A 24,305-nucleotide genomic window follows, 5' to 3' on the forward strand; every position below is an offset into this window, starting at 1 on the left:
AGTAGTCATTAACAAAACAAAGAAAAATTATTCAATCAAAACTATTACATGGAAAGTTTGAATTTTTCTGTAAAATAAAAGGAACTGAAGAAAGAGCACATAGCTCAAGATATGACAAATTGTACAATATGCAAATAAGTCAAGTGTGTATTTGCTTAAACTGACGTAACATAGCTTCTGACAGAGGCCTAATCGTGTAATGCCCATCCCTAGGGTCCAAAGGGTGAAGCTGGTTCACCTGGAGTTCCCGGAGGCAAGGTAAATATTTCAGCTTACTTTCTAATTTCTCCAGTGAGTTATAGAGCAATAGATTGGTGACACATTTTTACTGTATCAAACCAAAATATTCCTTTTTTAAGAAGTGCAGCATTGCAAATGTTTGGTGGATACAATTAGGGTGATTCAAGACATTGCCAATATGTTAAATTTGCTTTACCTGGAAATTAAATTTTCTGACAAACACTGTAGAATCAACAATGGGCTTGAAATTTCAAAAGAGAAACCTTTCTAGTGCTTTGGAAAGCCGTTTTGGTAGAAGAACTTCAAATTTTTGCCCTTGTGAATAAAATAATTGTAATAGTTTCAAAGCTAGCGCCTCAGAGTGGTATCCAAAGTTCCCTTCTTTAGACTAACTTTTTTAAAAGTTTCCATTTCTCACTCAGTTGGCAAATGTCTTTTAAAACTATAAAAACTTACAAATTGTTCAACAATATAAGTTGAGAACCTCACTGTTTATATCAAATCAAAGCAATTTAGGATGTTTTTGTTGTTTTTAGCATTGGGTTGTCTAACCGGGATATTACATTTTTCAATGACAGGGTGATGCCGGTGCCCCTGGTGAACGTGGACCGACTGGAGCTGTAGGACCCGCAGGACCTAGAGGTGGAGTTGGCCCCCCTGGTCCTGAAGGAGGAAAGGTAACTCCACATAATTCAATTTACATAGATCTTACAAAACGCATTTTGTTTCTTTCTTGTGATTTACTACTTTTCCTTTAATTTCAGGGAGCTGCTGGTCCCCCTGGGCCACCTGGTTCTGCTGGCACACCTGGTCTGCAAGGGATGCCTGGAGAAAGAGGGGGTCCTGGGGGCCCTGGTCCAAAGGGTGACAAGGTACAAACTTACTTTCTGCTAATTATGTAATAAAACAGACTTTGTAGATTAAGGAAAGCAACATTGCTGGAAAATAATCTATTTTCAAAATTAATATTATCATTTTAAAGTAAGGGAAGTTTGAGATGGATTCCTAGAGCAACTATTAATCAGAACACCTACTATACGTTACAGCAGATCTTGAGAGTTGGCATATTTTCCTTGAGGATGCTTCTAATCTGATGACATTGGCTTTGATTTGACAGGGTGAACCTGGCAGTTCAGGTGCTGATGGTGCTCCAGGGAAAGATGGTCCAAGGGTGAGTACTCAGATTGGGGAGAAACAGACTTTATCTGTGTATGGAATAGTCCTGCACCTCAACTTCTATTTTTTCCAAAAACTCCTCATGATAAATTAGACCATACTTTGCCACCTTCCGGGCATTAAGAAGATCCAAATGACTTGATTGTTAAAATTCTTGATTTATATCTATCACTACCTACTAGTTAAACAATGACCTGAGAATGAAAAAAGTCTCAAAAGTATGATAAAGATTACAATCTAAAGTCATAGTGAGTCACTAAAATCCAAGATAATCAATAACTGCTCTTGAAGGAACTTTTTGGTTTCAAAAAAGCATTGAAATTCTGGGGTACATTCATGCCATGGAATACTACTTAGCAATACAAAGGAGCAGGAGAACATCTCTGTGGTTGCCGAAAGTTAGGAATAGGGGAGGGGGAGTGGGTGTAACTATAAAGAGGTGACAGGAGAGAGTCTTATGGTGATTGTACATTTGAATGTCTTGATTGTGGTGGTGATCATGCAAGGCTACACATAATAACACTGCATAGAGCTACATACACACACACACACACACACACACACACACACACACACACAAATGAGTGCCTGTATAGCTGGTGAGACCTGAATAAGCTCTATGGATTGTACCAGTGTCAGTTTCTTGGTTTTGATACTATACCATAGGTGTGTAAGATGTAACACTGAAGGAGGCTAGGAGAAGGATGCACAAAATTTCCCTGTATATTTCTTGGCAAACTCTTATAAATCTATATAACTACTTCAAAACAAGAGATTGGTTTTTTTTAACCCATTACAATCAATTCTATTCACATTAGCAAGCACCAAGATATGACTATAGAAAATAAACTTGGTAACTAAGTCATTAGATAGATATTATTTACACTGTAGCTGCATTAAACAAATTCATAAAGACATCACTTTTGACAGACAACATGGGTAAGCCATCATCCAATTTTCAAAAAACACCTAATATTTTATTTATGTAATATAAGTAAAATTTTAACATTCGCAAATGTCCGTTTAAAAACGTTAATATGTGTAACAATGCTTTTAGTAGTTAAATAAAATATTTTGAATTATCATGCAGTTGAATAAGGCAATGCACTTTAATTTTAAAAGATATTAGTGTAAGATCTTACATCACATCTTATTTATCTTCTGCAATAGAAAGAAAAAATGAATCAATAAATACCCACTGAATTATGTAGTCCTTTAGACTCATCCCCATAGAATCTTATGTTTACTGAACTGCAGTATTTACACTCTGAGTAAAGAGCATATCATTCAAGCTATCAGAGAAATCATATTATCTTGTTTATTAGTTGAAAATATGTCTGTATATATGCTCTTTGATTAATAGAGAAAATGATGCTTTTTATCTCCAAAATTAAAAGTATTTTTCTATTTTCTTTAGGGTCCTACTGGTCCTATTGGTCCCCCTGGCCCAGCTGGTCAGCCTGGAGATAAGGTAACACAACACTACTTAGAAACAAAAAGAAAATGTCTTTTGTTGGTTTTGTTTTGTTTTGATGCAGGCATTAATTTTTTTTTGCTTTTTTAAGGGTGAAAGTGGTGCCCCTGGACTTCCGGGTATAGCTGGTCCTCGTGGCGGCCCTGTAAGTGTTAAAGACATCTCAACATAATTTAACCCCACACAGGCAGCAGCTAGCTGTGCTTCCTTCTTCAGCAATCCTGCCTAGCGGCCTGAGTCTCAATGGTAGGATACTGTCTTTGGGAGTCATATGACATGCAAGGGAAGGTTAAAGATCTTAAATCTAAAATTTACAAAAGACCATTTTAAGTCATGTCACCTTTCCTAAATAATTCTGGAAAAAATATGAAAATTGTATGAGTAATATGCATTTGTAAATGAATATTTCTTAAAGCTATAGGATCTTTCCCTAAGGCTGTTTCTAGGTCTAAAATTCTCTGCCTCTAGGATTTGTGGATTCAGGAGAGATATAGAGTAAATTGTTTTAATTAATTGTTTAGCTAACTGAATGATTGATTTCCCAACCCTTTTACCATGTTTTTAAACCCTTACGTTTTTAGAAGTTATATAGTTAAATGTTTTAAACACTTCAAAATTCTCAAATTATTTTTTCTTGCCAATAATATCACATTCCGAGGCAGAAGGAACCAGCGGTTCTGGTGTTGTCCACTTCTCATCTTGTTGAGAAATAGAAATGTCTTCAGAGGTTCGAATGGGTTAGTTAGATTTGCACACTTTCTGCTTAAAGGAATGATGAGATGATCTGGAGGATGATGTGTGCTCCTAATGGGAAGAATGGAAGATGTCTTCACTGTGACTAATGAGGATGTGTTTCACTTCAGGGTGAGAGAGGCGAACTTGGGCCACCAGGACCTGCAGGCTTCCCTGGTGCTCCTGTAAGTATGAACATTTAAACCTCCATGTCATACAGCCCAGAATCACTATCCCGCTGAAAAACAGCAGAAGTATAAGTCAAGTCTGAATTCAAGTCTGCCTCAGCCACTCATTCACTATAGAGTTAGTTTACCCTTTTTTTTTTTTGACTGTATCTATATGCTTACTCTTTTTGTTTTGTTTTTAAATCTTTCTACTTTAGTACCATGGAAATAATGGGATTTTTTTTTTAACAAAACACATCCTGAATTACTGCAGAGTAATTATTCTGTCACATTCTACCTAGCAGAGAGCCAAAGAGACCTGTCCTTAGCTTGTGTTTATAATATATTGTCTTTAAAGTCATCCAGTGAAATGTTAAATAATTTGAAGGCAATTTTTTTTTCTAAGAGAGAATTTAAGATTGTAGTTTTCAACAAAAGAGACCTTAAAGCACATCAAAATGTTTGTAATCTTTCATGAGTGCCATAATTATATTAGTTGCCAACAGTGTTACTTCAATTTATCTTTCCTTTTACTGTAAATATCATGATGTCCATGTATTTTTTCTTTTTTTTTCTCATTTTTTTAAAAATTGAAGTATAGTCAGTTTACCATATATTCTTACTGTTTAAAACATGGGGATAAGAACACCTGGCTTGCCTTTATGCTGGGTTAATGAGGCTTACATGACACCCTAGACTTCAAAGCACTCCAAACATTTTTAAAGTTCTTTCTTATAAGATGATACTAATTAAAATTAGCTCTAAGCCCCATCCTTCTCAGATGTGTTTACAGGTGCTCACTTTGAAATGCACAATCTTAGGAGAGATGACCCACGTCTTAACACTTTCTTGGTCATTTTCTTTTATCATGGAAATATTTTCATTGACTTTGTTTTGTCATGTTTCAAAGAATCTTCTTCTCTGAATTTAATTCAGCATCTCTCCACCTGAAGAATTCTCCTCTCTGAAGAAAAATAGTGATAAGCCTAGTATACTGTGAAGGATGTCACTTCACAGGCTGTTGTTGTTTCTGAATGTAGGGGCAGAATGGCGAGCCCGGTGCTAAAGGAGAAAGAGGTGCTCCTGGTGAGAAAGGTGAAGGGGGCCCTCCTGGAGTCGCAGGACCGCCCGGAGGGTCTGGGCCTGCTGTAAGTAGCTCTCTTTCTCTAAGCCACCTAAAGCAAAGCACTTAGGTTTATCGATAATTGCATATTTCATACTGAGAGAGCTAGTCATGGTGACAAGAGTACAGTTTCCATGGGAATTCAGTTCTGAGTTTGAAGCTTGGAGCCAACAATCTAGATATGACCTCATCAAGTTATTTTAATGTCCTGGTTGAGTTGCTGTTTTTGTTTTTCACTGTAGGTTCTCATTTCTGTTGTAGTTCCCCCCTCCCCAATTGTATTGAGATATAATTGTCATGTGACATTGTATAAGTTTTAGGTGTACAACATAACGATTTGATGTATATACATATTGCAAGATGCTTATCACGATAAGTAGAGTTACTGACTTTCAAAGGCTTAATGCTTCTCCCAAATTTTGATTTTGGTGCTATCCTTATAAACCATTTCCATTTCCATTTCATGTAGGGTCCCCCTGGTCCCCAAGGTGTCAAAGGTGAACGAGGCAGTCCTGGCGGTCCTGTAAGTATCAGTCCTCTTAACTACTATTTAAGAGCATTAATTAATATCAATCTGTTTAAAAATTGCTTTTAAAGCACTAGGTCCATAAGAGATTATAAAATTATAATCACTCGTTCATATGTGAGTTATATGTAAATTGCAAGAAGAAAACATAAACTGTAAGTTATCTCAGAATAGAATGCAGGCCCTACTACATTGCTTAGACTTTATATTTGTTTTTAGTGGTGAATTATTTGTTCTACTTGATTTTTGAAATTCAAAAATATATCATCATTTCACAGGGTGCTGCTGGCTTCCCTGGTGGCCGTGGTCTTCCTGGTCCTCCTGGTAGTAATGTAAGTACCTTTTCAAGTATTTTTTACCATATATTCCATAAAGGGCATATGCAGAGGATGAGAAACTTACCCATTGCTACTTTTCTTTGTGTTAAATCCCATATAAAATTATTTTGCAGGTAAAAGAGGGAAGAAAAATTCACTTTTTCATTATAAAATACTCAAATTTCAAACATTTCTTTTAGGGTAACCCAGGCCCCCCAGGCTCCAGCGGTCCTCCAGGCAAAGATGGCCCCCCAGGTCCAGCTGGTAGCAATGGTGCTCCGGGCAGCCCTGGGGTGTCTGGACCGAAAGGTGATGCTGGCCAGCCAGGTGAGAAGGGATCACCCGGCCCCCAGGGCCCTCCGGTGAGTAGTTTCTTTGTTCTATTGATTGACAGTACTTTTTATTCTCAATCCCAAATTCAATAGAGGAAAACATAGTCACATAAAGAAGAGCTAAGACTTCATTATCTGTCATGACAGGGAGCCCCAGGCCCACTCGGACTTGCAGGAATTACGGGAGCACGAGGACTTGCAGGCCCACCAGGCATGCCGGGGGCTAGGGGAAGCCCTGGCCCGCAGGGCGTCAAGGTGAGTGCAGCCATCTTTCACTGGTCCCTTGCTTCCTTTGATAGATAGTCTTCAGAGGTCACTTAACCATAGCAAGTATGTAACGAACACGTTTTCCTGTAATTAGATGCAAATTCTTGATATTTTCCCATTTTCAGGAAGCATGCGTATTATTAAAAGCCTCCAGAAAATAAATCAACGTGTATCATAGGCCAGCCTTGAACATAAACACAAATAGATTGATATCACAGAAAACTATCTTGCCATCTCAAATACCTTTGTTAGGAAATTTGCCTGCATACTTCAGTTTGCTGACTGTCAGTCTTCAAAGGGGAAATAATGACATCTTATAGATCTATGAAAGCCTTTAATTTTTACCAGTTATCCATCAGCTCAATTCATTTTGTACTCCTGATTTTCTTTCACTAATATTACTACAACTTCCTGGTACTTAGCACCTTAAATATCCATTCAGCAAATAGAGTAATAAAATTCTGTTTTATTAGGGATCACATTTTGACACTTTGAGCACCTATCTTTAAGCTAAATGTCATATAATATTGTAGTGAAATGACAACATAACATTTAAATGTATTCAATTTGTATGAGCATATCTAGTAAATGTGTAGTTTTTAAATAGAGGCAAATGTCCAATGTAACCTAATTCTAATGAGCACCATAAACCTATCATTTCATGATGGCTCATCATTGAATTTTTCTTACAGTAGCCAAGTCTATTTACACACCTCATATTAGGATGTATTCTGAATGTGATAATCAATGTACTCAGCCCGTTGGTATCCAGAATCATCGGGCAAGTTGGAAGATACAAGAAGCTTGCTTCCCCAGAGTTTTTCCTCTGTGGTAGGGATAGTTTTAGGAACAAATTCAATAGAAATTGAATAAAACAAGGTTTTTGCCTGGGAAAGAAAGACATCTGATCACATCATATTAATTGATTTCTTAGGTAAAAATACAAATTTATTTTGTTCCTTTGAACACAGGGTGAAAGTGGGAAACCAGGACCCAGTGGTCAGAATGGAGAACGTGGTCCTCCTGGGCCCCAGGGTCTTCCTGGTCTGGCTGGCACAGCTGGTGAACCTGGACGAGATGTAAGACTGGTTCCTAGAAAATAGCCACTAAGCCCGGTAGTATTTGATCATTTATTTAAACAAGGGTCAGATTGGGCCTTACTTTGGGTCCAAAAGTGTACATATTGTCACATGCTAAAGTTCTCCTTCTATCTATATCTATATCTATTGATATTCTTTCTATTACAATGTAGAATAGTCTTAACTGTTTATGTTAATTAATATGGATCCAATGAATGATCGTTAATGAAGAAGAATGTGACCTTTAGCTAAATAAAGACAAAAGTCCAGGGTGGGGAGCACCCAATGTGCAACATTCCTTCTGGGTGAAAATGCTCTGCATGTTATGTGTGATTAGTCTTTTCTTAAATTGTAGATTTCCGTTATCAGCTTAAATTACTATTTGTCAAACTTTTATTTATTCTCTCTCCCCCAGAATCCTTTTTCAGACTATTTTCCCTAGTCATTTCTCTGTCTCTCACCCCCTGAGAAGCTTCAGAACCACAGATATACTGTGTGTCTGCTGGGGCATCATCACCCTTTGCAGGGCCACCCCTGTTGTAATAGCAAAGATTTTTCACTCCCAAGAACCACCTTTTATCCCCTGTAGGATGATATTGCTCCCATTGAGAATGCATGGCTTAGATGGTGTTTGAATGGTTCCAAAGAATCTGATTTCTTTTCTTTCTTTCTTTTTTTTTCTTTAATCAGGGAAACCCCGGATCCGACGGTCTGCCTGGCCGAGACGGAGCCCCTGGTAGCAAGGTACAGCAAACACATGTACAGTGGGTCTGTGGAATTAAAACAGGAGCTGCAGGTCAGACTTATTTTGGAACTGTGAATTTGTCCACAGGGTGATCGTGGTGAAAATGGCTCTCCTGGTGCCCCTGGTGCTCCTGGTCACCCAGGCCCACCTGGCCCTGTTGGTCCTGCTGGAAAGAATGGTGACAGAGGAGAATCTGTAAGTCCTAACAAACACCTTCTTTCTTTGTATCTCTATCTTCGTTGACAGAGAGCTTAGCGGGTCAAAGATAGAGTGTCATATTTGCCAACCAAAAGATCTACTGTCATTTGTTTTACAGTTTTACATGCTAGTCATTCTTTTGGGCAACTGTGGTAATAAAGATATATGAGAAGTTTCTGGCAGTAATCAATGAAGAATTCATCGTTAAAATTCAAAATGGTATTAACCACACCAAGTGTATATTCACTTGGTAAATATAAGGCTGAAGTAACAAGATTTCCTCAGCTTCCCTGTTTAGACATCTGGTAAAGCTATAACCAGGGAAAGGACTTAGGAGGAGAAAATAATACTAATTTTCCATAATAGCAGGCACACCATTATTTCCTCCCAATGGAATTCACTGTCAAATAAAATAATATCAATAAATAAACAATTCCCTGTGTGTTTGTTCATTTGCCTCTTTTTGTTTTAGGGCCCTGCTGGTCCTTCTGGTGCTCCAGGTCCTGCTGGTGCGAGAGGTCCTCCTGTAAGTCTTTTTTTTTTTTTTTTTTTGTCGTTTTTAAACTAATTATACAATGGAGGAAATATCCTATTTTCTGGCATGTTCAGGAAAAGGAGATGACTACATACATAACTATGGAACCAAATTTAAACTTTCCTTTGATGATATAGAAAGCAATTCTGGGCCTAAGAGTTCCTTGGGGGCCATGGGTGTACATATCAATTATTGGAGTGTCATACAATTCTCAGTCCAAAACCAAAACAACCACAACAATCTAGCATTCCATGTATGCAATGTCTGTTGATGGGGTTTCCAGCTTGTAGAATGTTATAAAATGGACTTGATTGTTATAAATATTTTTTTTGTTTCGAATGTGTCTCTCTGTGTGTGTGTATGACCTTAATTTGAAATGTGTTTGTATATAGGGTCCCCAAGGCCCACGTGGTGACAAAGGTGAAACGGGTGAACGTGGTTCTATTGGCATCAAAGGACATCGAGGATTCCCTGGTAATCCAGGTGCCCCAGGTTCTCCAGTAAGTGCATCCCTTTTGTTAGAAAATCCCCTTTAGTGTCTATTAACTGATGAGATAGGAGAATATTACAGGCCAATAGTAGAAAAATGTTTATCTCTGAAAGTTTATGCTAAAGAGATTAGAAATGTATTCGAGGGCTTATCTGAAATAATAGTCGGCATGAGACAACGGGGAGATTAAAGAAAAAGGAAATCACATTTCATCATGGTCCCCATGTTTCTTGATCTGATCTTGAAAGTACAGCTTCCATAGCCTTTTAAAAGTCTTCACTCCCACTCACCCTCCTTTCCTTTCAGGGTCCCGCTGGTCACCAAGGCGCAGTTGGTAGTCCAGGACCTGCAGGCCCCAGAGTACGTACCACAGAAAGATATTGGAAGGTCCACATTTTAAAATGTTTACCCTGCAGGAAAGCATTCCAACATTATGATATCATGATCGTTTCTTAGGGACCTGTCGGACCCAGTGGGCCCCCTGGCAAAGATGGAACAAGTGGACACCCAGGCCCCATTGGACCACCAGGGCCTCGAGGGAACAGAGGTGAAAGAGGATCTGAGGTAAGACACCACTTATCAGTCGGTGTACTTAACTTGCTTTAATCTTCACATTTTCAGAAACATTTTGCAATATTTTAAAACTAAGATAGTTAAACAGAAGGCAGTTACCAAAATTAATTTAGGAAATGAACAATGACTTTGAGACAGTCTCCAACACATGAAGTCTTTCTCCATCACACTATAACAATGGGGAGAAAAAACCTTTCTTATAGTTTGATCAGATAACAGTTATATCAGAATAAAGGGGGAAAAAAAAAGATACAGTCCAGTTAACCAAATGAACTCTGCCAGTGCTGATCTCATATGAGAGAGCTCACATTTATGATAATCATAATAATTTGCAAGTATAAAGTGCAATCTACTTCTCAAACAGCTTCCATGAGTCCAGTTTTCCTACTGATACCATTATTCCTAGTACATTCCTATCCCACACCTTTGGGTAAATGGAAAAGAAAAAAAAATTATCCTCACAAGTTCCATATGTGACAATTAAAACACAAATCAGTTAAGTGGTCAGCCCCAAAACACAAAGTTAATGACAAATCTGGGGTCAGGATCCAGGTTTCCTGATCACAACCCCTCTGTCATGTCAGCATTAAAATAACTTTCCTCATTTATACAGAAGAAAATTGATAGAGTAAAATTTGTCATCTAACACCACTTCCTCTTACATAGTGGAACACAATACATTTTGTAATACTGAATTGTAGTTATTATGAATTGATTAACATTTGATCATAAAACAACCACAAATAAATTTTGACTGAAATAAGTATGATAGAACAAGGTATTAATCGTTTATAATGCCTTTTCTTGGACTAGCAACATATTCTTTCAGTGGAGACCAAACAAGTGCACCTCAGTGAGGTATGTTCTTACCTTTCCTAGGGCTCCCCGGGCCACCCAGGACAACCAGGCCCCCCCGGACCCCCCGGTGCTCCTGGTCCATGTTGTGGTGCTGGGGCTGCTGCCATTGCTGGCGTTGGAGGCGAAAAAGCTGGTGGTTTTGCCCCATATTATGGAGATGAGCCAATGGATTTCAAAATCAACACCGATGAGATCATGACTTCACTCAAATCAGTCAATGGACAGATAGAAAGCCTCATTAGTCCTGATGGTTCCCGTAAAAACCCTGCTCGGAACTGCAGAGACCTGAAATTCTGCCATCCTGAACTCAAGAGTGGTATGTTGGGGAATCTTTCACACTCACAGCAACAGGATTACAGAGAGAACTGCTTGTATTAGAATTTAAGCAAGAGGAAATTTTTACTGTGAATAGAAAACACACAGCAGAAAGACTACTTAAAGAATGTTAGTTGAATTGAAACTCCTTGATACTGTAAGAAGACATGAATTTTGCAGGTGTGCTTAAAATGTAATGCCACTTCAACATATTCCAAGTGTAGGAAAATGTAAAGAGAGTTTTGTAGAAATTTTAATACAAGTCAGACTTTGGCATGTTTCTGCATACCATCACAAAGTTATTTGAGTGATATACAATGTGTATCACTGTGTTCTCAAGCTCAGATATACATAATTTGATGCAGACATAATGTGCAATTTAATTATTGTAATATTTATTTATTGAAACATAATTTTTATAATCTAATTATTAATTTTTTCAAATTAAGAAACAAAAAATTCCAGCATATTGTACAGAATTAAAACTAATGTTGTAATAGTATAAGGTTTTGCATATATTGGGTTAATTTTTTATAAAGGCAAAATTATTTCAAGCTTTCAAATATCTTGTCACGGAACATTGCCTGTTAGGAGTAATTTCTGAAAATTACTGAAAATAGGAGACAATCATCAATCATGGGGACTTTAGGTTTAGACCTATTGGCATAAATCTAAGTTAGAGAAAGCTTACATTATTAAGCAAAACTACATTAAGTAGATACTCATCTTTAAAAAAAGAGAGAGATCTCTAAATATAATACACCAGTCAAAATGTCTTGGCTTAATGTATCTTCACTGTTCAATATCAAGATGCTATTTTTTGCTTCAGTGCTTCCTAATTGTTAACTCTCTTTTACTTCAATAATCTCAGTCTAAAAGTTCCTCTATTATGCTACACTATAAAATACAAATACACAAAATACAAATACACCAGCAGTTAACATTATGAATGCCTGACAAGGTAAACAAAATCATTTTGGTCCAAATCCCATTGCTGGATTTTATAACCAATTCCCATTGTCCTTTTCTGTGACTATTCAGGAGAATATTGGGTTGATCCTAACCAAGGTTGCAAGCTGGATGCTATTAAAGTTTTCTGTAACATGGAAACCGGGGAGACGTGCATAAATGCCAGTCCTTTGAATGTTCCACGTAAGAACTGGTGGACAGATTCTGGTGCTGAGAAGAAACATGTTTGGTTTGGAGAATCCATGAATGGTGGTTTTCAGGTAAGAAAGATTATATCATTTTTTTAAGGATGCCATCCCTACTTTCCTGACTTCTTTGTTCCTCTCATTTGCTCATCACAAAGCAAAGTTAGTCAATAAATTAAAAAGTGCAACAATGTTATATATTCAGGTAACTATTTTTATAACTTGTCTCTCAGGAGCTAACCAGATTATTCTTTGTATGCAACCACCTTTCTTTCCAATTTTAAGACCTTCTTTACTCTAACATCACATGTTATACATGTGATTAAAAACATATTCATACGTAAAATATATGAACAACTTACATTACAAAGGCCATACTGTACTGCATGAATCCCTTGCATATAATTGCTGCTAAAATGTTTGATCAGCTTTATTTGTTTCCTATCAATCACAGTTTAGCTATGGCAATCCTGAACTTCCTGAAGATGTCCTCGATGTCCAGCTGGCATTCCTGCGACTTCTCTCCAGCCGGGCCTCCCAGAACATCACTTATCACTGCAAAAATAGCATTGCATACATGGATCATGCCAGTGGGAACGTAAAGAAAGCCCTGAGGCTGATGGGGTCAAATGAAGGCGAGTTCAAGGCTGAAGGAAACAGCAAATTCACATACTCAGTTCTGGAGGATGGTTGCACTGTAAGTAACAGCATTTTTATAAACATAGGTTGTAATGAGCTCAGAATTTCTCATTTAACCACACTAACTATTTTGAAAAGAAGAAAATCAAATAGTGAGGGTGAACAAAAGATGGCATTTTATGTGAATTATATTGAATCTACTGATTCATTCCAGGGAAGGTTAAATGCTACAAAAATGGATAGATCTTCTCAACCTCCAGGTGAAAAGCAGCTGATGTAAAAGCAGTTGAAATTTAAATCCATGAGATAAACTTCATCAGATAATCTAGATGGTTACTATCCATTCTATATACTATACTATATAATAGCCATTATATGGACTCAATCTAAAATCTCTTTCCTTTTAATTTTAAAGATTAACTTTAAATCTGCCCTTTATTATTATCACTTATGAATAAAAGGAGAATTCACTGCTAATATAAGCAAATTCCACTTCTTAGTAAACCGGTTCTATACCTGGTAACAATGACTGGAAGCAAGGTTTCTAAGAGTGGACTGTCCTGTGGTAATCGTCCTGCTGGCTTTACCCTGAAGCCTTACAAGGCTTTTGGCTGACAGTATAGTTAATCAATTGGGAAGATTATAACTTTGAACTGGAGCAGGTCTTACATGTATGGAAGATAACATGGCAAATTGGTAACTCCCTTCAAGCAAATTTTTTTCCAAACTTCATCAATCAGAGAAAGTGTTAAGTAATTGTAATGTCATGATCACTCACATTTTTTTTTTTTTTGCTCTTTTTTACAGAAACACACTGGGGAATGGGGCAAAACAGTCTTTGAATATCGAACACGCAAGGCCGTGAGATTACCTATTGTAGATATTGCACCCTATGATGTTGGTGGTCCTGATCAAGAATTTGGTGTGGACATTGGCCCTGTTTGCTTTTTATAAACCAAACTCTATCTGAAATCCCAGAAAAAAATTTCACACTCCATATGTGTTCCTCTTGTTCTAATCTTGTCAACCAGTACAAGTGACCAACTAAATTCCAGTTATTTATTTCCAAAAGTTTTGGAAAAAGTGTAATTTGATCAAAAAAGGATACTTTTTTTTTTGTTGTTTTTGCTGTTACATCAAATACGGTTCAAATGCTTTTTGTTCTATTTTTTTACCAATTCCAATTTCAAAATGTCTCAATGGTGCTATAATAAATAAACTTCAACACTCTTCCAATAACACTGTGTTACATTCTTTGAATCCTGGCCCACTTGCAGAGCAATGACTGTGCCTCCCATTAAAAGATAACTTTTCTTGCTGAACTAGTCAAACATGAAATTTGAGAAGACCTCCCTGTTTCAACTACCTCAACCTGGTCAGAAATAGAGATGAATTCTGTAAGTCCCAGAAGATGAAAAAAACTGTGTATAAAATGCCAGAAGTTCTAAATCTCACTGATTAATTTCCTAAAATATTGGTTTAAAAAAAAAGAGTAGAGTGTAGTGCAAGAATTGAAAGAAATATTTTAAAAGCCATAATTATTTTAATATTGAAAATCAGCTGCTTTTAAAGGTGCTTTTCTTTTTTCTTGTCATTGCTGGTCAAGATTACCAATATTTGGCAAGGCTTTAAAGACACATGTTATGGTGCTAATGTACTTTCACTTTTCAGACTCTAGGTCAGAATCATTGCCTTGCATTCAGAACCTAAATGCACACCATCTGTACATGTCTCCTGTCAAAAAGATTTCCTGGTGGGTCACTGCCGGGGACTCTCCCTGCATCCTGTAAAAGTCAACAACAACAAAAAACAAATTATGGGGCTGCTTTTGTCACAATAGCACAGAGAATGTGTTGAAATTAAATTCTGTAAGCTTGTATGTGGTTGTTGATCTTTTTTTCTTACAGACACCCATAATAAAATATCATAATGAAACATTCCTGGTTTTTGTCAACTTTTCATAGATTTCAAAAATGCATGTCTGCACTCAGAAACTCTAGTGATTTTTCTTGAAAAGCAGCAGATTGGATTCTAACTCCCTGGCTTAATAATGCAAAGACCTTGAGGAATATGAGGTAATATCATCCATGGTCAGAACAGAGCTAATGCTTAGCAGGGAACTGTGCAAATTTTTAGACCATATTTAGTGGAACCCCTTGGGGGCATATTGAAAACAGAGGGCTTCTATTTGACACAATCCCTGGAAATAGTAAGAGTAAATTAGGGGGTCCCCAAAGTGGGAGTAATCGGGAGGAAATTGCTGGTAATTTAGAAGGAAGTAAGCAGGGACGGGCAAAACAGACATTAATATAAAGAATGATTGCAAACTTAGGCTTTTTCTACCACCTCTACACACTGCCTCTTTGCCCTCTTGGGTCAGCTCCTTCACCGTGAAGCTATTAAACTTCTAGTTACTGTAAATGAAAGTAGTATCATCTTGTATTTCTAACTTTATAGTTTGAGATGTACTCACTCTATATGATTAACATTAATAATAATGCTTTCAAAAATAAAAATTCCATTAGTCAAATGTCAAGACTCTTAATCTGCTTATCCTCCAAGCTAGAGGTAACCAATGTTAGCAGTCCCATTCATCTTTTCAGAAATATTATCTATCTATCTATCTATCTATCTATCTATCTATCTATCTATCTATCTATCTATCTATAGAGACTTTTTGCATTGTGCTTTAAAAATTAAATTACTGGGAGTTTTGTTTTAGACATATTCAAAGCCAGCAGTATTTGGTCAAGTCTTTCTCACACTGCATCACTCTGACAATGACTTTCCTGTCTCATTTTTCATTTATAAGGACTCTTTAATTACATTGGGCTCAACTGGATAATTCAAGATAATCTCCCCATTTTAAGGCTAGTTGATTACCAACCTTAATTCCTTCTGCACTCTTAGTTCCTCTTGCCTTGCCACATTACATAACAAATTCCCAGGTTCAGGGATTGGGATGTGAACATATCTGGGAGCTGTTATTCCTCCTACTTCAACAGCAATGTGGAGAAATAAAGAGAATGATGGTGATGACAGCTGTAGTCAGGGCAGCAATAGCCAGTTTTCTAAAGAAACTTAACCAGTAGTGCCAGAAATGTCATCCAGTGTCCAGTCTTATGGTGGTTTTGCCAGGATGCTTCTGGGATGTGATTTTGAAGATGGTTCTGAGTGTCAGCACTCCCTTCATATATGTTTATTTTGTGAACTTGGATTCTATAACTTTCTCTTAATTTGTCTAAACTTCAAATAAAATCTATAAATTACATTTCTACTTAAATCAGTCCAAGTTGGTTTAGGTTGTTTGCAACTAAGAACCCTGACTAGACTAGCAATTGGTAACAGCAGTAATGACAGAGCAGAAATTTGGGAAAATGAAAGACTCTTGGATCAAATGTTTGTACTGGTTAGGGATAAATGTAAGAAAATACAATTTAGCAGTCCATGGAACAGGATTTATCATCTGTGATTATCTGGAATGATTTGCCCTTTGAAGTCAAGGCTTAAGAAGATGAGTGGTCTCTGCTATATGACAGTATATTTAAATTTTATGAGAGATTGCAGGACTGCAAGGGGGTGTGGCTGCTTTTACTAGTGATGCACAGAAAAAAAAGAATGACGAGTTCAAAGCCCTATCTTCTTGGCTCAAGGTGTGGAAGGAAAGCTATGACCTTTCTCTGTGCTAAAATAAATCATAAATATTAAAAAATAGATTTAAAAACTCATCTCTTTGTACAGGTTTGAGATAACTGAAAAAAATATAAATCTTAACTCTGCAGATCACCAAACTTCAATACAAATCGAAATGGATTTTCCAATTCTCTGTTTGCTTGCTTATATCATTGGGAAATAAAGGAACTTTGAATGGGGTTTATGAAAGAATTCTCTTTCAGCATTCCTGTTTCATATTAAATTTCTCCAGCCATCTAAAATAAACCCCCTTGTTTCCTGACGGGTAATAATTCTACCTTTCTTGAAATGCAAGAGGCCTATGAGAAAAGACCAGTTCTCATACGTCACCACCACCGCTGCTTATTGTCTCCAGATTTATAACCAGAGTCAGATCTCAGGATCCTTCAGGGGTATAAAAGCTCAACCTCAAGAGGAGGCTTCCACATAAAAAGAATGGAAGGATTTAGTTAATTAATATTGTCTAAAATCCAGGCAATATGTGTGGAAGTGGGTGGTGAGGTTATGAGACAAAAGAAAATTGTGCAATTCAGATTAGACAAAATTTATCAATACGTCAGTATAACAGAGAGTTCTAGGAAGGTTATAATTATTAACATGTTTGGTTGACTGAACCAGGCCTCAGAGGCAGCCCAAAGTAAATGAATTTGAGACAGTACACACTTCTTGGTAAAAGGAGACTGTAACTCAAAAACTTAAGACAGCATGTTGCAGTGGTTTATCTTCTGTGATGCAACACTCACCTTCAAGCTAGAGTCTCAAGGTGGACCACCAAGGTCTTAAGAAATACATGGTGGGTGTGTGACAGCACCTTTGAAAACCTCCTTATGAGTGTGTCTTCAGTTGGAGATGGAAGTACACAAAAACTCAGCTGAAATAAGCCTTTTAGTTTCAGTGGAGAAGACAAGATTCCCTGCCAAAGGGTATTTCCAGCCCACCAGAAACAAAGTGGGAATAACTGTAAAAGACAGCAGTGGCATGGTTTAAAAAAAAAAAAAAAAAAAGGCCTAACTCAGAAATATCTTCGGTGACAGCTAATTGATGAAGGCCTCCTAGATGGGGCCTATTGGCTGGGCTGCCTGTGGCAGTTTTAGTTAGTTATAAACAAAAAGTTCAGAACAAATGACAAAAAATTCAGTGCAGGTGAAAACAGAGCTTAGTTGAGCAACTGCACAGGCACTGGCCTCCCAGACTGTGAGCTCCTAGTGGCAGCACCTCGAGCAAAGGAGAATGTAGGGCTTTGGAGGACGTCCCCTGCAGTAACAACAAAGCCGACGGGCACTCACCACGGGCCAAGCACTTTTCTTGTCACTTTAGACATTGATATTACTCACTTCAATCCTGTGAGGTAATACTATCTTCATTTAACCAAAAAAAAAAAAAAAAAAGAGAGAGAGAGAGAGAGACAGAAAATAAAGTATAAGATGTTAGGTAAATTCCCCAAGGCTACCTAGCTAGTAAGAGGGAGGGCTAAGATTTTAACTCAAACAATCTGACTTTAGAGCTAATCATCTGAGTCATGCCATTAAATGATCTAAAATAGTTATTTTACCATTTCTCCAAAAGAAACCTAAGTTACCATGTTAGATGTGCACTGGGAAAAAGAAAATGCAGATTTTAGAAGGAATTACTGAAGAGTAATTATAAATTATCACCAATTCCTAGGGATTCAAAATGTCACTCTAAACTTGAGTTGGGATTTTGATTTCCCATTTCCAGGATGATTCTAATCCATGTACTGTAATTCATGTAAACATGCATTTATTTAGTAAGCCACTTAATCATAAGATTATGATATTAAGCACCTAATGTGTACCAATCGTTAAGAAAATACCTCACACTAAGTGAATTTACTACCATCACTTGGTTATCTCTTCTCTATCTCCTCCATTTTCCTATCCAGTCATTAGAGTGAAATAATCTAATATCTTTCCCTAACAATCTCATCTATTTGCACAACTTTAGTCATCACTTTAACTGAAGATAACTCACAAATCTACATCTGCATTTCATTGAACTAAAGACCCATATATTGTATGGTCTAATTAAGAGCCCCACTAAAGTTTTCAAATATTTTTCATGAAGGAAGCAATATGGTGGTCTTAAAGAAGATCATTCCAAGCAGAGGATACAGCAATCGCAAAGTCTATTTGAGAGAAGGATGTTCTTGTGTGTTCAAGGAAGAACAAAGGCAGCATGTTTGGAGCAGAGTTAGCACATAGAATAGCAGACCAAGAAAAGACCACAGAAATCATGAGGGAGCAGATTATAGGACATCTTATAGGAAGGGTGACCATGGGTCCAGGAAAGCCCCAGTTTTTGCATTTTTAATGTCTCATAATATTTAGGATTTTAGCATACTCATAAGTATTCTTATTTGATGATATTCTATGGTCACCTTACTCTTACTTGGCTGCAATGAGGATTTTAGCCCTTGCTCTCAGTGAGATGAGGAGCCATTGAGCAAATAGATGACATGATCTGGCTTACAGTTTTAGAATACTGTTGTGGCTGCTCTTTTGGGATAGTAGTGTGTCGGAGTCCTTTGTAATAATCAGATCCAAGGATCACGGCAGCCTCCACCAGGGTAGTAATAGTAGAAGTCATGGAAAGTAGCCAGGTTCTGGATATATTTTGACTACAGAGGCAACAGGAAGTGCTAACAAATTCGAGGTGTTGTCTAAGAGAATGCCAAGCATGAATGCAAACCTTTTGACGTGAGTAACGGGGAGAATAAAGTTGCCAATAGGTAAAAGATTTGAGGAGCTGAAAGATTTAACAAGCTGAATCATGTTAAATTTAGAATGCCTATCAGTCACCTAAGTAGACTTGCTGGGTGGGACTTTAGATACAAATCTGGAGGTCAGAGGAGAGGTCCAGGTTAGAAAAACAAATTTAGGAGTTCTAGCATATGTGTGGCTTTTATATCTATGGAACTAGATAAAATCACAAAGTAATTGAGGGTAGGAAGAAAGGAGAAACTGTATAAGAACTGAACTCTGGGATATATGAATATTTACAGGTCAGAGAAGTGAAAATGAAGGAGATGGAGTAGGAATGATGAGAAACTAAATAAGTGTAGTGACTTAGACAGCAAGTGAATAAAAATGTTTAAATTTTAGAATGATAGCATATTAAGAGGACAAGGAAGCTTAAGTTTGATATATTTCAAAGCCACTAAATGCAGATTTTTTTAAATGAGGTCACGTGAGGTTACATAAATTCTATGTCCTATAGATGTCAAATAGTGATGTAATTAAATCTGCTAATTCACAGTTATATTGTCACTTTATTATCTCTTTCTTAATAGAAAATTGAATACAACTCTACCCTCAAACTGGCATATAAGCAAAAAGTATTTTAGTTATAAAATGTGTAAATATTGAGGACGAAATTTTGCATTTTGGAAAATAGAGGAAAGTAAGAAGAAAAATTGTCCACATCCCATGTCAGTGGACACTTCTTTAAAGTCTTCTTTTTATATGCTGACATAATTGTAACAAACTACATATGCAATTTTGTATGTTGCTTATAACACAATACCATTTTATTCACAAAAGAAGTTTTTGATTTTGGTAATAATTTGGAAAAACATAGAGAAAACATTTTTAAAGTAATGAGCTCAAAGTTAGAAATAACATCAAAGTGATTGTACTTTTATCTAGTTTATATTAAAATTTTACTTGTTTGAGTACTATCTTAGAGGAATGTACTTATGTTTAAAAGTGAGTCATAAACTGAAAAATATGTTCTTTTCAGACATAACTCTCCATTGAATCATAACTCACTAAATGAGCTTGATACAACACGGGTGAAAAAATTTTATATGACAGAGCGCACATGAAAGATCTCCCCAAATCTTTTTTGTTTCCCAGTTTACCAACCTAAGGTTTTCAGAAATTTTTGAAGAATCACTTGTTGAGTCAGTGTCATAAAGAAAAAAAGGCTATCATCCATAGCCAATATTTTTTAAACAAATTCTTCTCTGATCATATTTTTGCTCCTCCTTTTTCTTCTCACCTCTTTAAATCTTGTTCAAAAAGTATTTCCCTTTAAAACTCCTGAGTGTATTCACTAAAACGCACTACACAGAATGACTTAGCATCCTTTAACCATATCTAACATAATATTTACTAACAGAAGAAAGGCTACCCTATGTCATCCATAATATTTATAAATGGGAATAATCCACTACAAGCTCCTACTCCATGCTCAGCACTCCACCAGACACTAAAGGGCAATACAGCACAGGGTTCCTCCTCTTTAGGAATGTGTTATCTAGAATAGATAACTTGAACTCACATGAAATGGTACAAAAGCATTCAAGATGGTGAACAATCAAGTGCTAAATTGTGCTGAGCCAACCATAAGACATATGGGTAGTAGATGAGAAAAAGAATTGGCTAGTGGTGATTGTCGACTGAAATAAATGCACAGCCTGAAAGTTGAGAGCTGTTTTATTTGGCGGGAGATTCTCAGATCGCTCTGAGGGACTGCTCCAAAGAGGTAGGGGAGGAGCTAGGATATATAGGAGCTTTACAACAAAGACCGGGTAGTTGGAACAATAAAAGATTACTTGTTATCTAAAGAAAAACAGGCATCTCAAGTTAAAGAATTTAGTGCTTCTCTATGTATGGGAGGGAGCAAACATTTGGGCTCATTGAATTCATTCCTTTGACAAGCATCTAGCTATTTAGGGCCAGTATCTTGTCCTTTATTATTCTGAGTCCCCTCAGGGTGCACCATTGTGAGTGGCTGCAGAGGCCGGGCTACAGGCTTTTATTCCCTAGGGGGTGGCGGCAGCTGCTGATGACTTGATGGTTTCAGCATTCTTTGTTTACTGATACAGTTTGCAGTATTTTCCGTTCACATGGAAATAGTCTTCCTTAATATAGACTTAAGATTTAAGATAAGATTTAAGATTTAACAAGATTTAAGAAGATCAAACTTGAGTTCTGCAGTAAAGAAGAGGGGTATACGTTTGTTAAATGGTGGAGAAAAGGAAAGCCACTTTAGAGTAAGAAACAAAGAAAAAAAAAAGAGGAGACATAGAAGCAGTAATGATTCTTTCATGCCCGTGGGACAGTGAAGAAGGCAGGTTATCTAAATCTATTTTAATTCAGCTATATTACTGAGCAATTATTAAATGCAAAGCTCAGAACCAAGTGCTCAAGAAGGTCAAGGGGAGTGAGATTCCATGAAATTTAGAAAATAACATGTCACAAAACTCAACATAATAAGTTGTATTAGAGAGCTATGAGGCACTTAGAAAGGCACAAGGGAGGAAAAGCGAATCTACTGGGAGGCCTCAGGAAAGGCTATGGTGAAGTATGTTTGGCAAGCTCTATTAGCCCAGTTCCAGCAGCAGCACACATTTCATGTGGTGGTGTAAGAGATAAGGCTGGAGGTACAGTCTGGACCAAAGAGCTTAAAATAGCATGGTGACAGGTTTTTTGTCTTTTTTTTTTTTCCCTTTTCTAATCTGCATCTCAGTGTAGATCCATATAAAGACCCATAAACAGGTTTTCAATATTAGAGGCTATTGCTTGAGGTCAAGGAAAAGGCAGGGAAACAGGGTCAGAGTTACAGGCAATGAAGAGATACCTATTGTGGAAGAAAGAAGGGTGAATCTACACTTTAGGGAAGAAGAGGATGAGCTTAAGAACCTCAGCAAGAAATCAGAGCACATTTTTTTCTAAAGACTAGACTGAGGAAAGAGTCACAGAGTGTAGACATACTTGCTGGGGAAATTGGGTTAAGAGGGGAAAATGGGGACAGCAAAAGGAGGACATCAGAAGTCACTCCATAGATGTTTCCATTTAACAACGAAGATCTCAGTGGAAAGTTACACCAGTCTGGTCTTACTCACAGCTTCCTACGTGGCAGTTCACCATGACAGTGATTCATTTGGAAGGGTGGTTGAACATGATAAAATGTGTGACTGATTGGAGAATACTAAATCAGGGGCGGCTAAGGAGATTTGGAAACGATTCTTATACAGATGGTCAGTGAAATCATCTGGCTCCAGAATGAAATCGTTAGGGAGCAAAACTTCCAGAGGAAAGGGGAAAAGGACAGCATGGTGTGTCTGTGGTGGGACGGGTGAAGGGGAGAAGGCATCACCAAAGTCCGACTTGGCATCCTGAAGCTTTTCATGGTTAAAAAAGGAGGCTTTAATTTTGAGGGCTAAGATTGTGATTAATTCAAGGGTTATGAGGACAAGAGAGGAAACTAAACAGAAGGAGGGGATCATTCCTGCTATTGATAAAAATGATTTGGGTCTGACTTTCAACTTTTGTCTTGAATGTAAACCACCTGGAAACTGTCCTCGGTGGAGTCTGCAAGGGCACAGATCTGAAGGAGTGAAAGCTGTCACTGCCTGTGAGACCCCACAGAGCACAGTGTTACGCAAAGAAAGATGTTGTATGTCTCAGGGAGGGACTTGGACCACAGCTTCCTGTCTGAATCTTTAGGGCTTACATTTTTGACCACAGATGTCTTCAATTTCTGTTGCATTTTTTTCTCATTAAAGTGGCTAACAACTGTGATCATTCTGTATCTCCAGCTGCCTTTCATTAGAAGATCTATCTCATAACAGTTTCAACTGTTGGGAAAATTGTTCACATTGACATTCTCCCTTCCTCTATTTATTACCATTTGACTCTACAGTTTTTACTTCACATATGTGCAGACCAATTTCTTATATAACTGATGGCATTTAACCATAATTACTTACATGCATAGTCTTGTGGGATGCCCCCCTCAAATTGTGGTGAATTGTATTCTTAGATAAAAATAAATTCATTCTTAATGTTTTTGGTTTTTTTAAACTTGCAGGATAGTTCCATAGTAGGACATCAATGTGAGTTAAATATTATTTGAGGTGTTTGTTGATGTCATCAAAGTAAAATCCAGTAGAGAATTATATGCACGATTTATATAGATTTATGTTAAATTAGTACAATTGCATCTTTTGAGTTCCTTACTTTAACAGTCTCACTGGTATCTTTGCTTTTTGATTTTCGATCAGAAGTTTCAATTTTCTTCATATTTCCTTCTAGTTGTTGTCATGAGAATGTAAAAATGAAATAAGAACTGCTTTATAGCATTAGAGGAAGCATCAGGCAATCTTTTCCAAAGTACATGGTTGCTTTTAACAACCAAGGTTAAGGATCCTGTAACTGAGAAATAATATTCCTAGTAATAGGAACATAACTTTTCCCTTTCTCTCTTTTTCCCTGGAACACCAGCGTTTCCCAGTGATCTGTTCCGGCTCACCGCTCTCCTTTTGCATCCTTCTTGAGTGGTCCCATTCCCATTCACAGCTCTAACAGCTCCTGGATGTGACGGCTTGCGTATCCTTAGGTGTAACCCCAACCTCTCTCAAACAGGTTGCTCTACAGACACATCATTTACATCCTCAGCCTGTTTCCTTCTCTCTTCCCCATATTAGTTAAATGCTACCATATTCCATCCAGCTACCTAAGAAGCCAGAAACTTGAGAATAATTCTAAATTTCTTGCTGCCTTACCCTCTCACTCTTTCATCAGATTTCATTGATTCTATTCCTTAAATGTCCCCCAAATCCGTCTTTCTCCAACCTCAGTGGCATTGACTGCTCATTCCCTGTTTCTTTTCCGCCAACATTGTTCTAACTAATCTCTCTGTGGTC

At 37.3% G+C, this 24,305-nt stretch overlaps 1 protein-coding gene across 1 annotated transcript in view; it reads left to right on the forward strand.

Annotated features, from left to right (window-relative positions):
- The window catches only part of COL3A1 (collagen type III alpha 1 chain), a 39,263-nt gene extending 24,386 nt beyond the window's left edge, over positions 1-14,877 (forward strand). Inside the window, exons 29-51 of the mRNA XM_006209994.4 lie at positions 214-258; positions 819-917; positions 1,005-1,112; positions 1,358-1,411; positions 2,834-2,887; positions 2,982-3,035; positions 3,754-3,807; positions 4,830-4,937; positions 5,382-5,435; positions 5,717-5,770; positions 5,956-6,117; positions 6,235-6,342; positions 7,326-7,433; positions 8,124-8,177; positions 8,266-8,373; positions 8,849-8,902; positions 9,304-9,411; positions 9,708-9,761; positions 9,858-9,965; positions 10,854-11,148; positions 12,189-12,376; positions 12,756-12,998; positions 13,748-14,877. Of these exons, the coding sequence (XP_006210056.1) occupies positions 214-258; positions 819-917; positions 1,005-1,112; positions 1,358-1,411; positions 2,834-2,887; positions 2,982-3,035; positions 3,754-3,807; positions 4,830-4,937; positions 5,382-5,435; positions 5,717-5,770; positions 5,956-6,117; positions 6,235-6,342; positions 7,326-7,433; positions 8,124-8,177; positions 8,266-8,373; positions 8,849-8,902; positions 9,304-9,411; positions 9,708-9,761; positions 9,858-9,965; positions 10,854-11,148; positions 12,189-12,376; positions 12,756-12,998; positions 13,748-13,894 (2,421 nt within the window). The 3' untranslated portion in view covers positions 13,895-14,877. The remainder of the gene's footprint in view (positions 1-213; positions 259-818; positions 918-1,004; positions 1,113-1,357; positions 1,412-2,833; positions 2,888-2,981; positions 3,036-3,753; positions 3,808-4,829; positions 4,938-5,381; positions 5,436-5,716; positions 5,771-5,955; positions 6,118-6,234; positions 6,343-7,325; positions 7,434-8,123; positions 8,178-8,265; positions 8,374-8,848; positions 8,903-9,303; positions 9,412-9,707; positions 9,762-9,857; positions 9,966-10,853; positions 11,149-12,188; positions 12,377-12,755; positions 12,999-13,747) is intronic.
- The last annotated feature ends 9,428 nt before the right edge of the window (positions 14,878-24,305 follow it).

Source organism: Vicugna pacos, chromosome 5, assembly GCF_048564905.1.
Source record: "Vicugna pacos chromosome 5, VicPac4, whole genome shotgun sequence".
NCBI lineage: Eukaryota > Metazoa > Chordata > Mammalia > Artiodactyla > Camelidae > Vicugna > Vicugna pacos.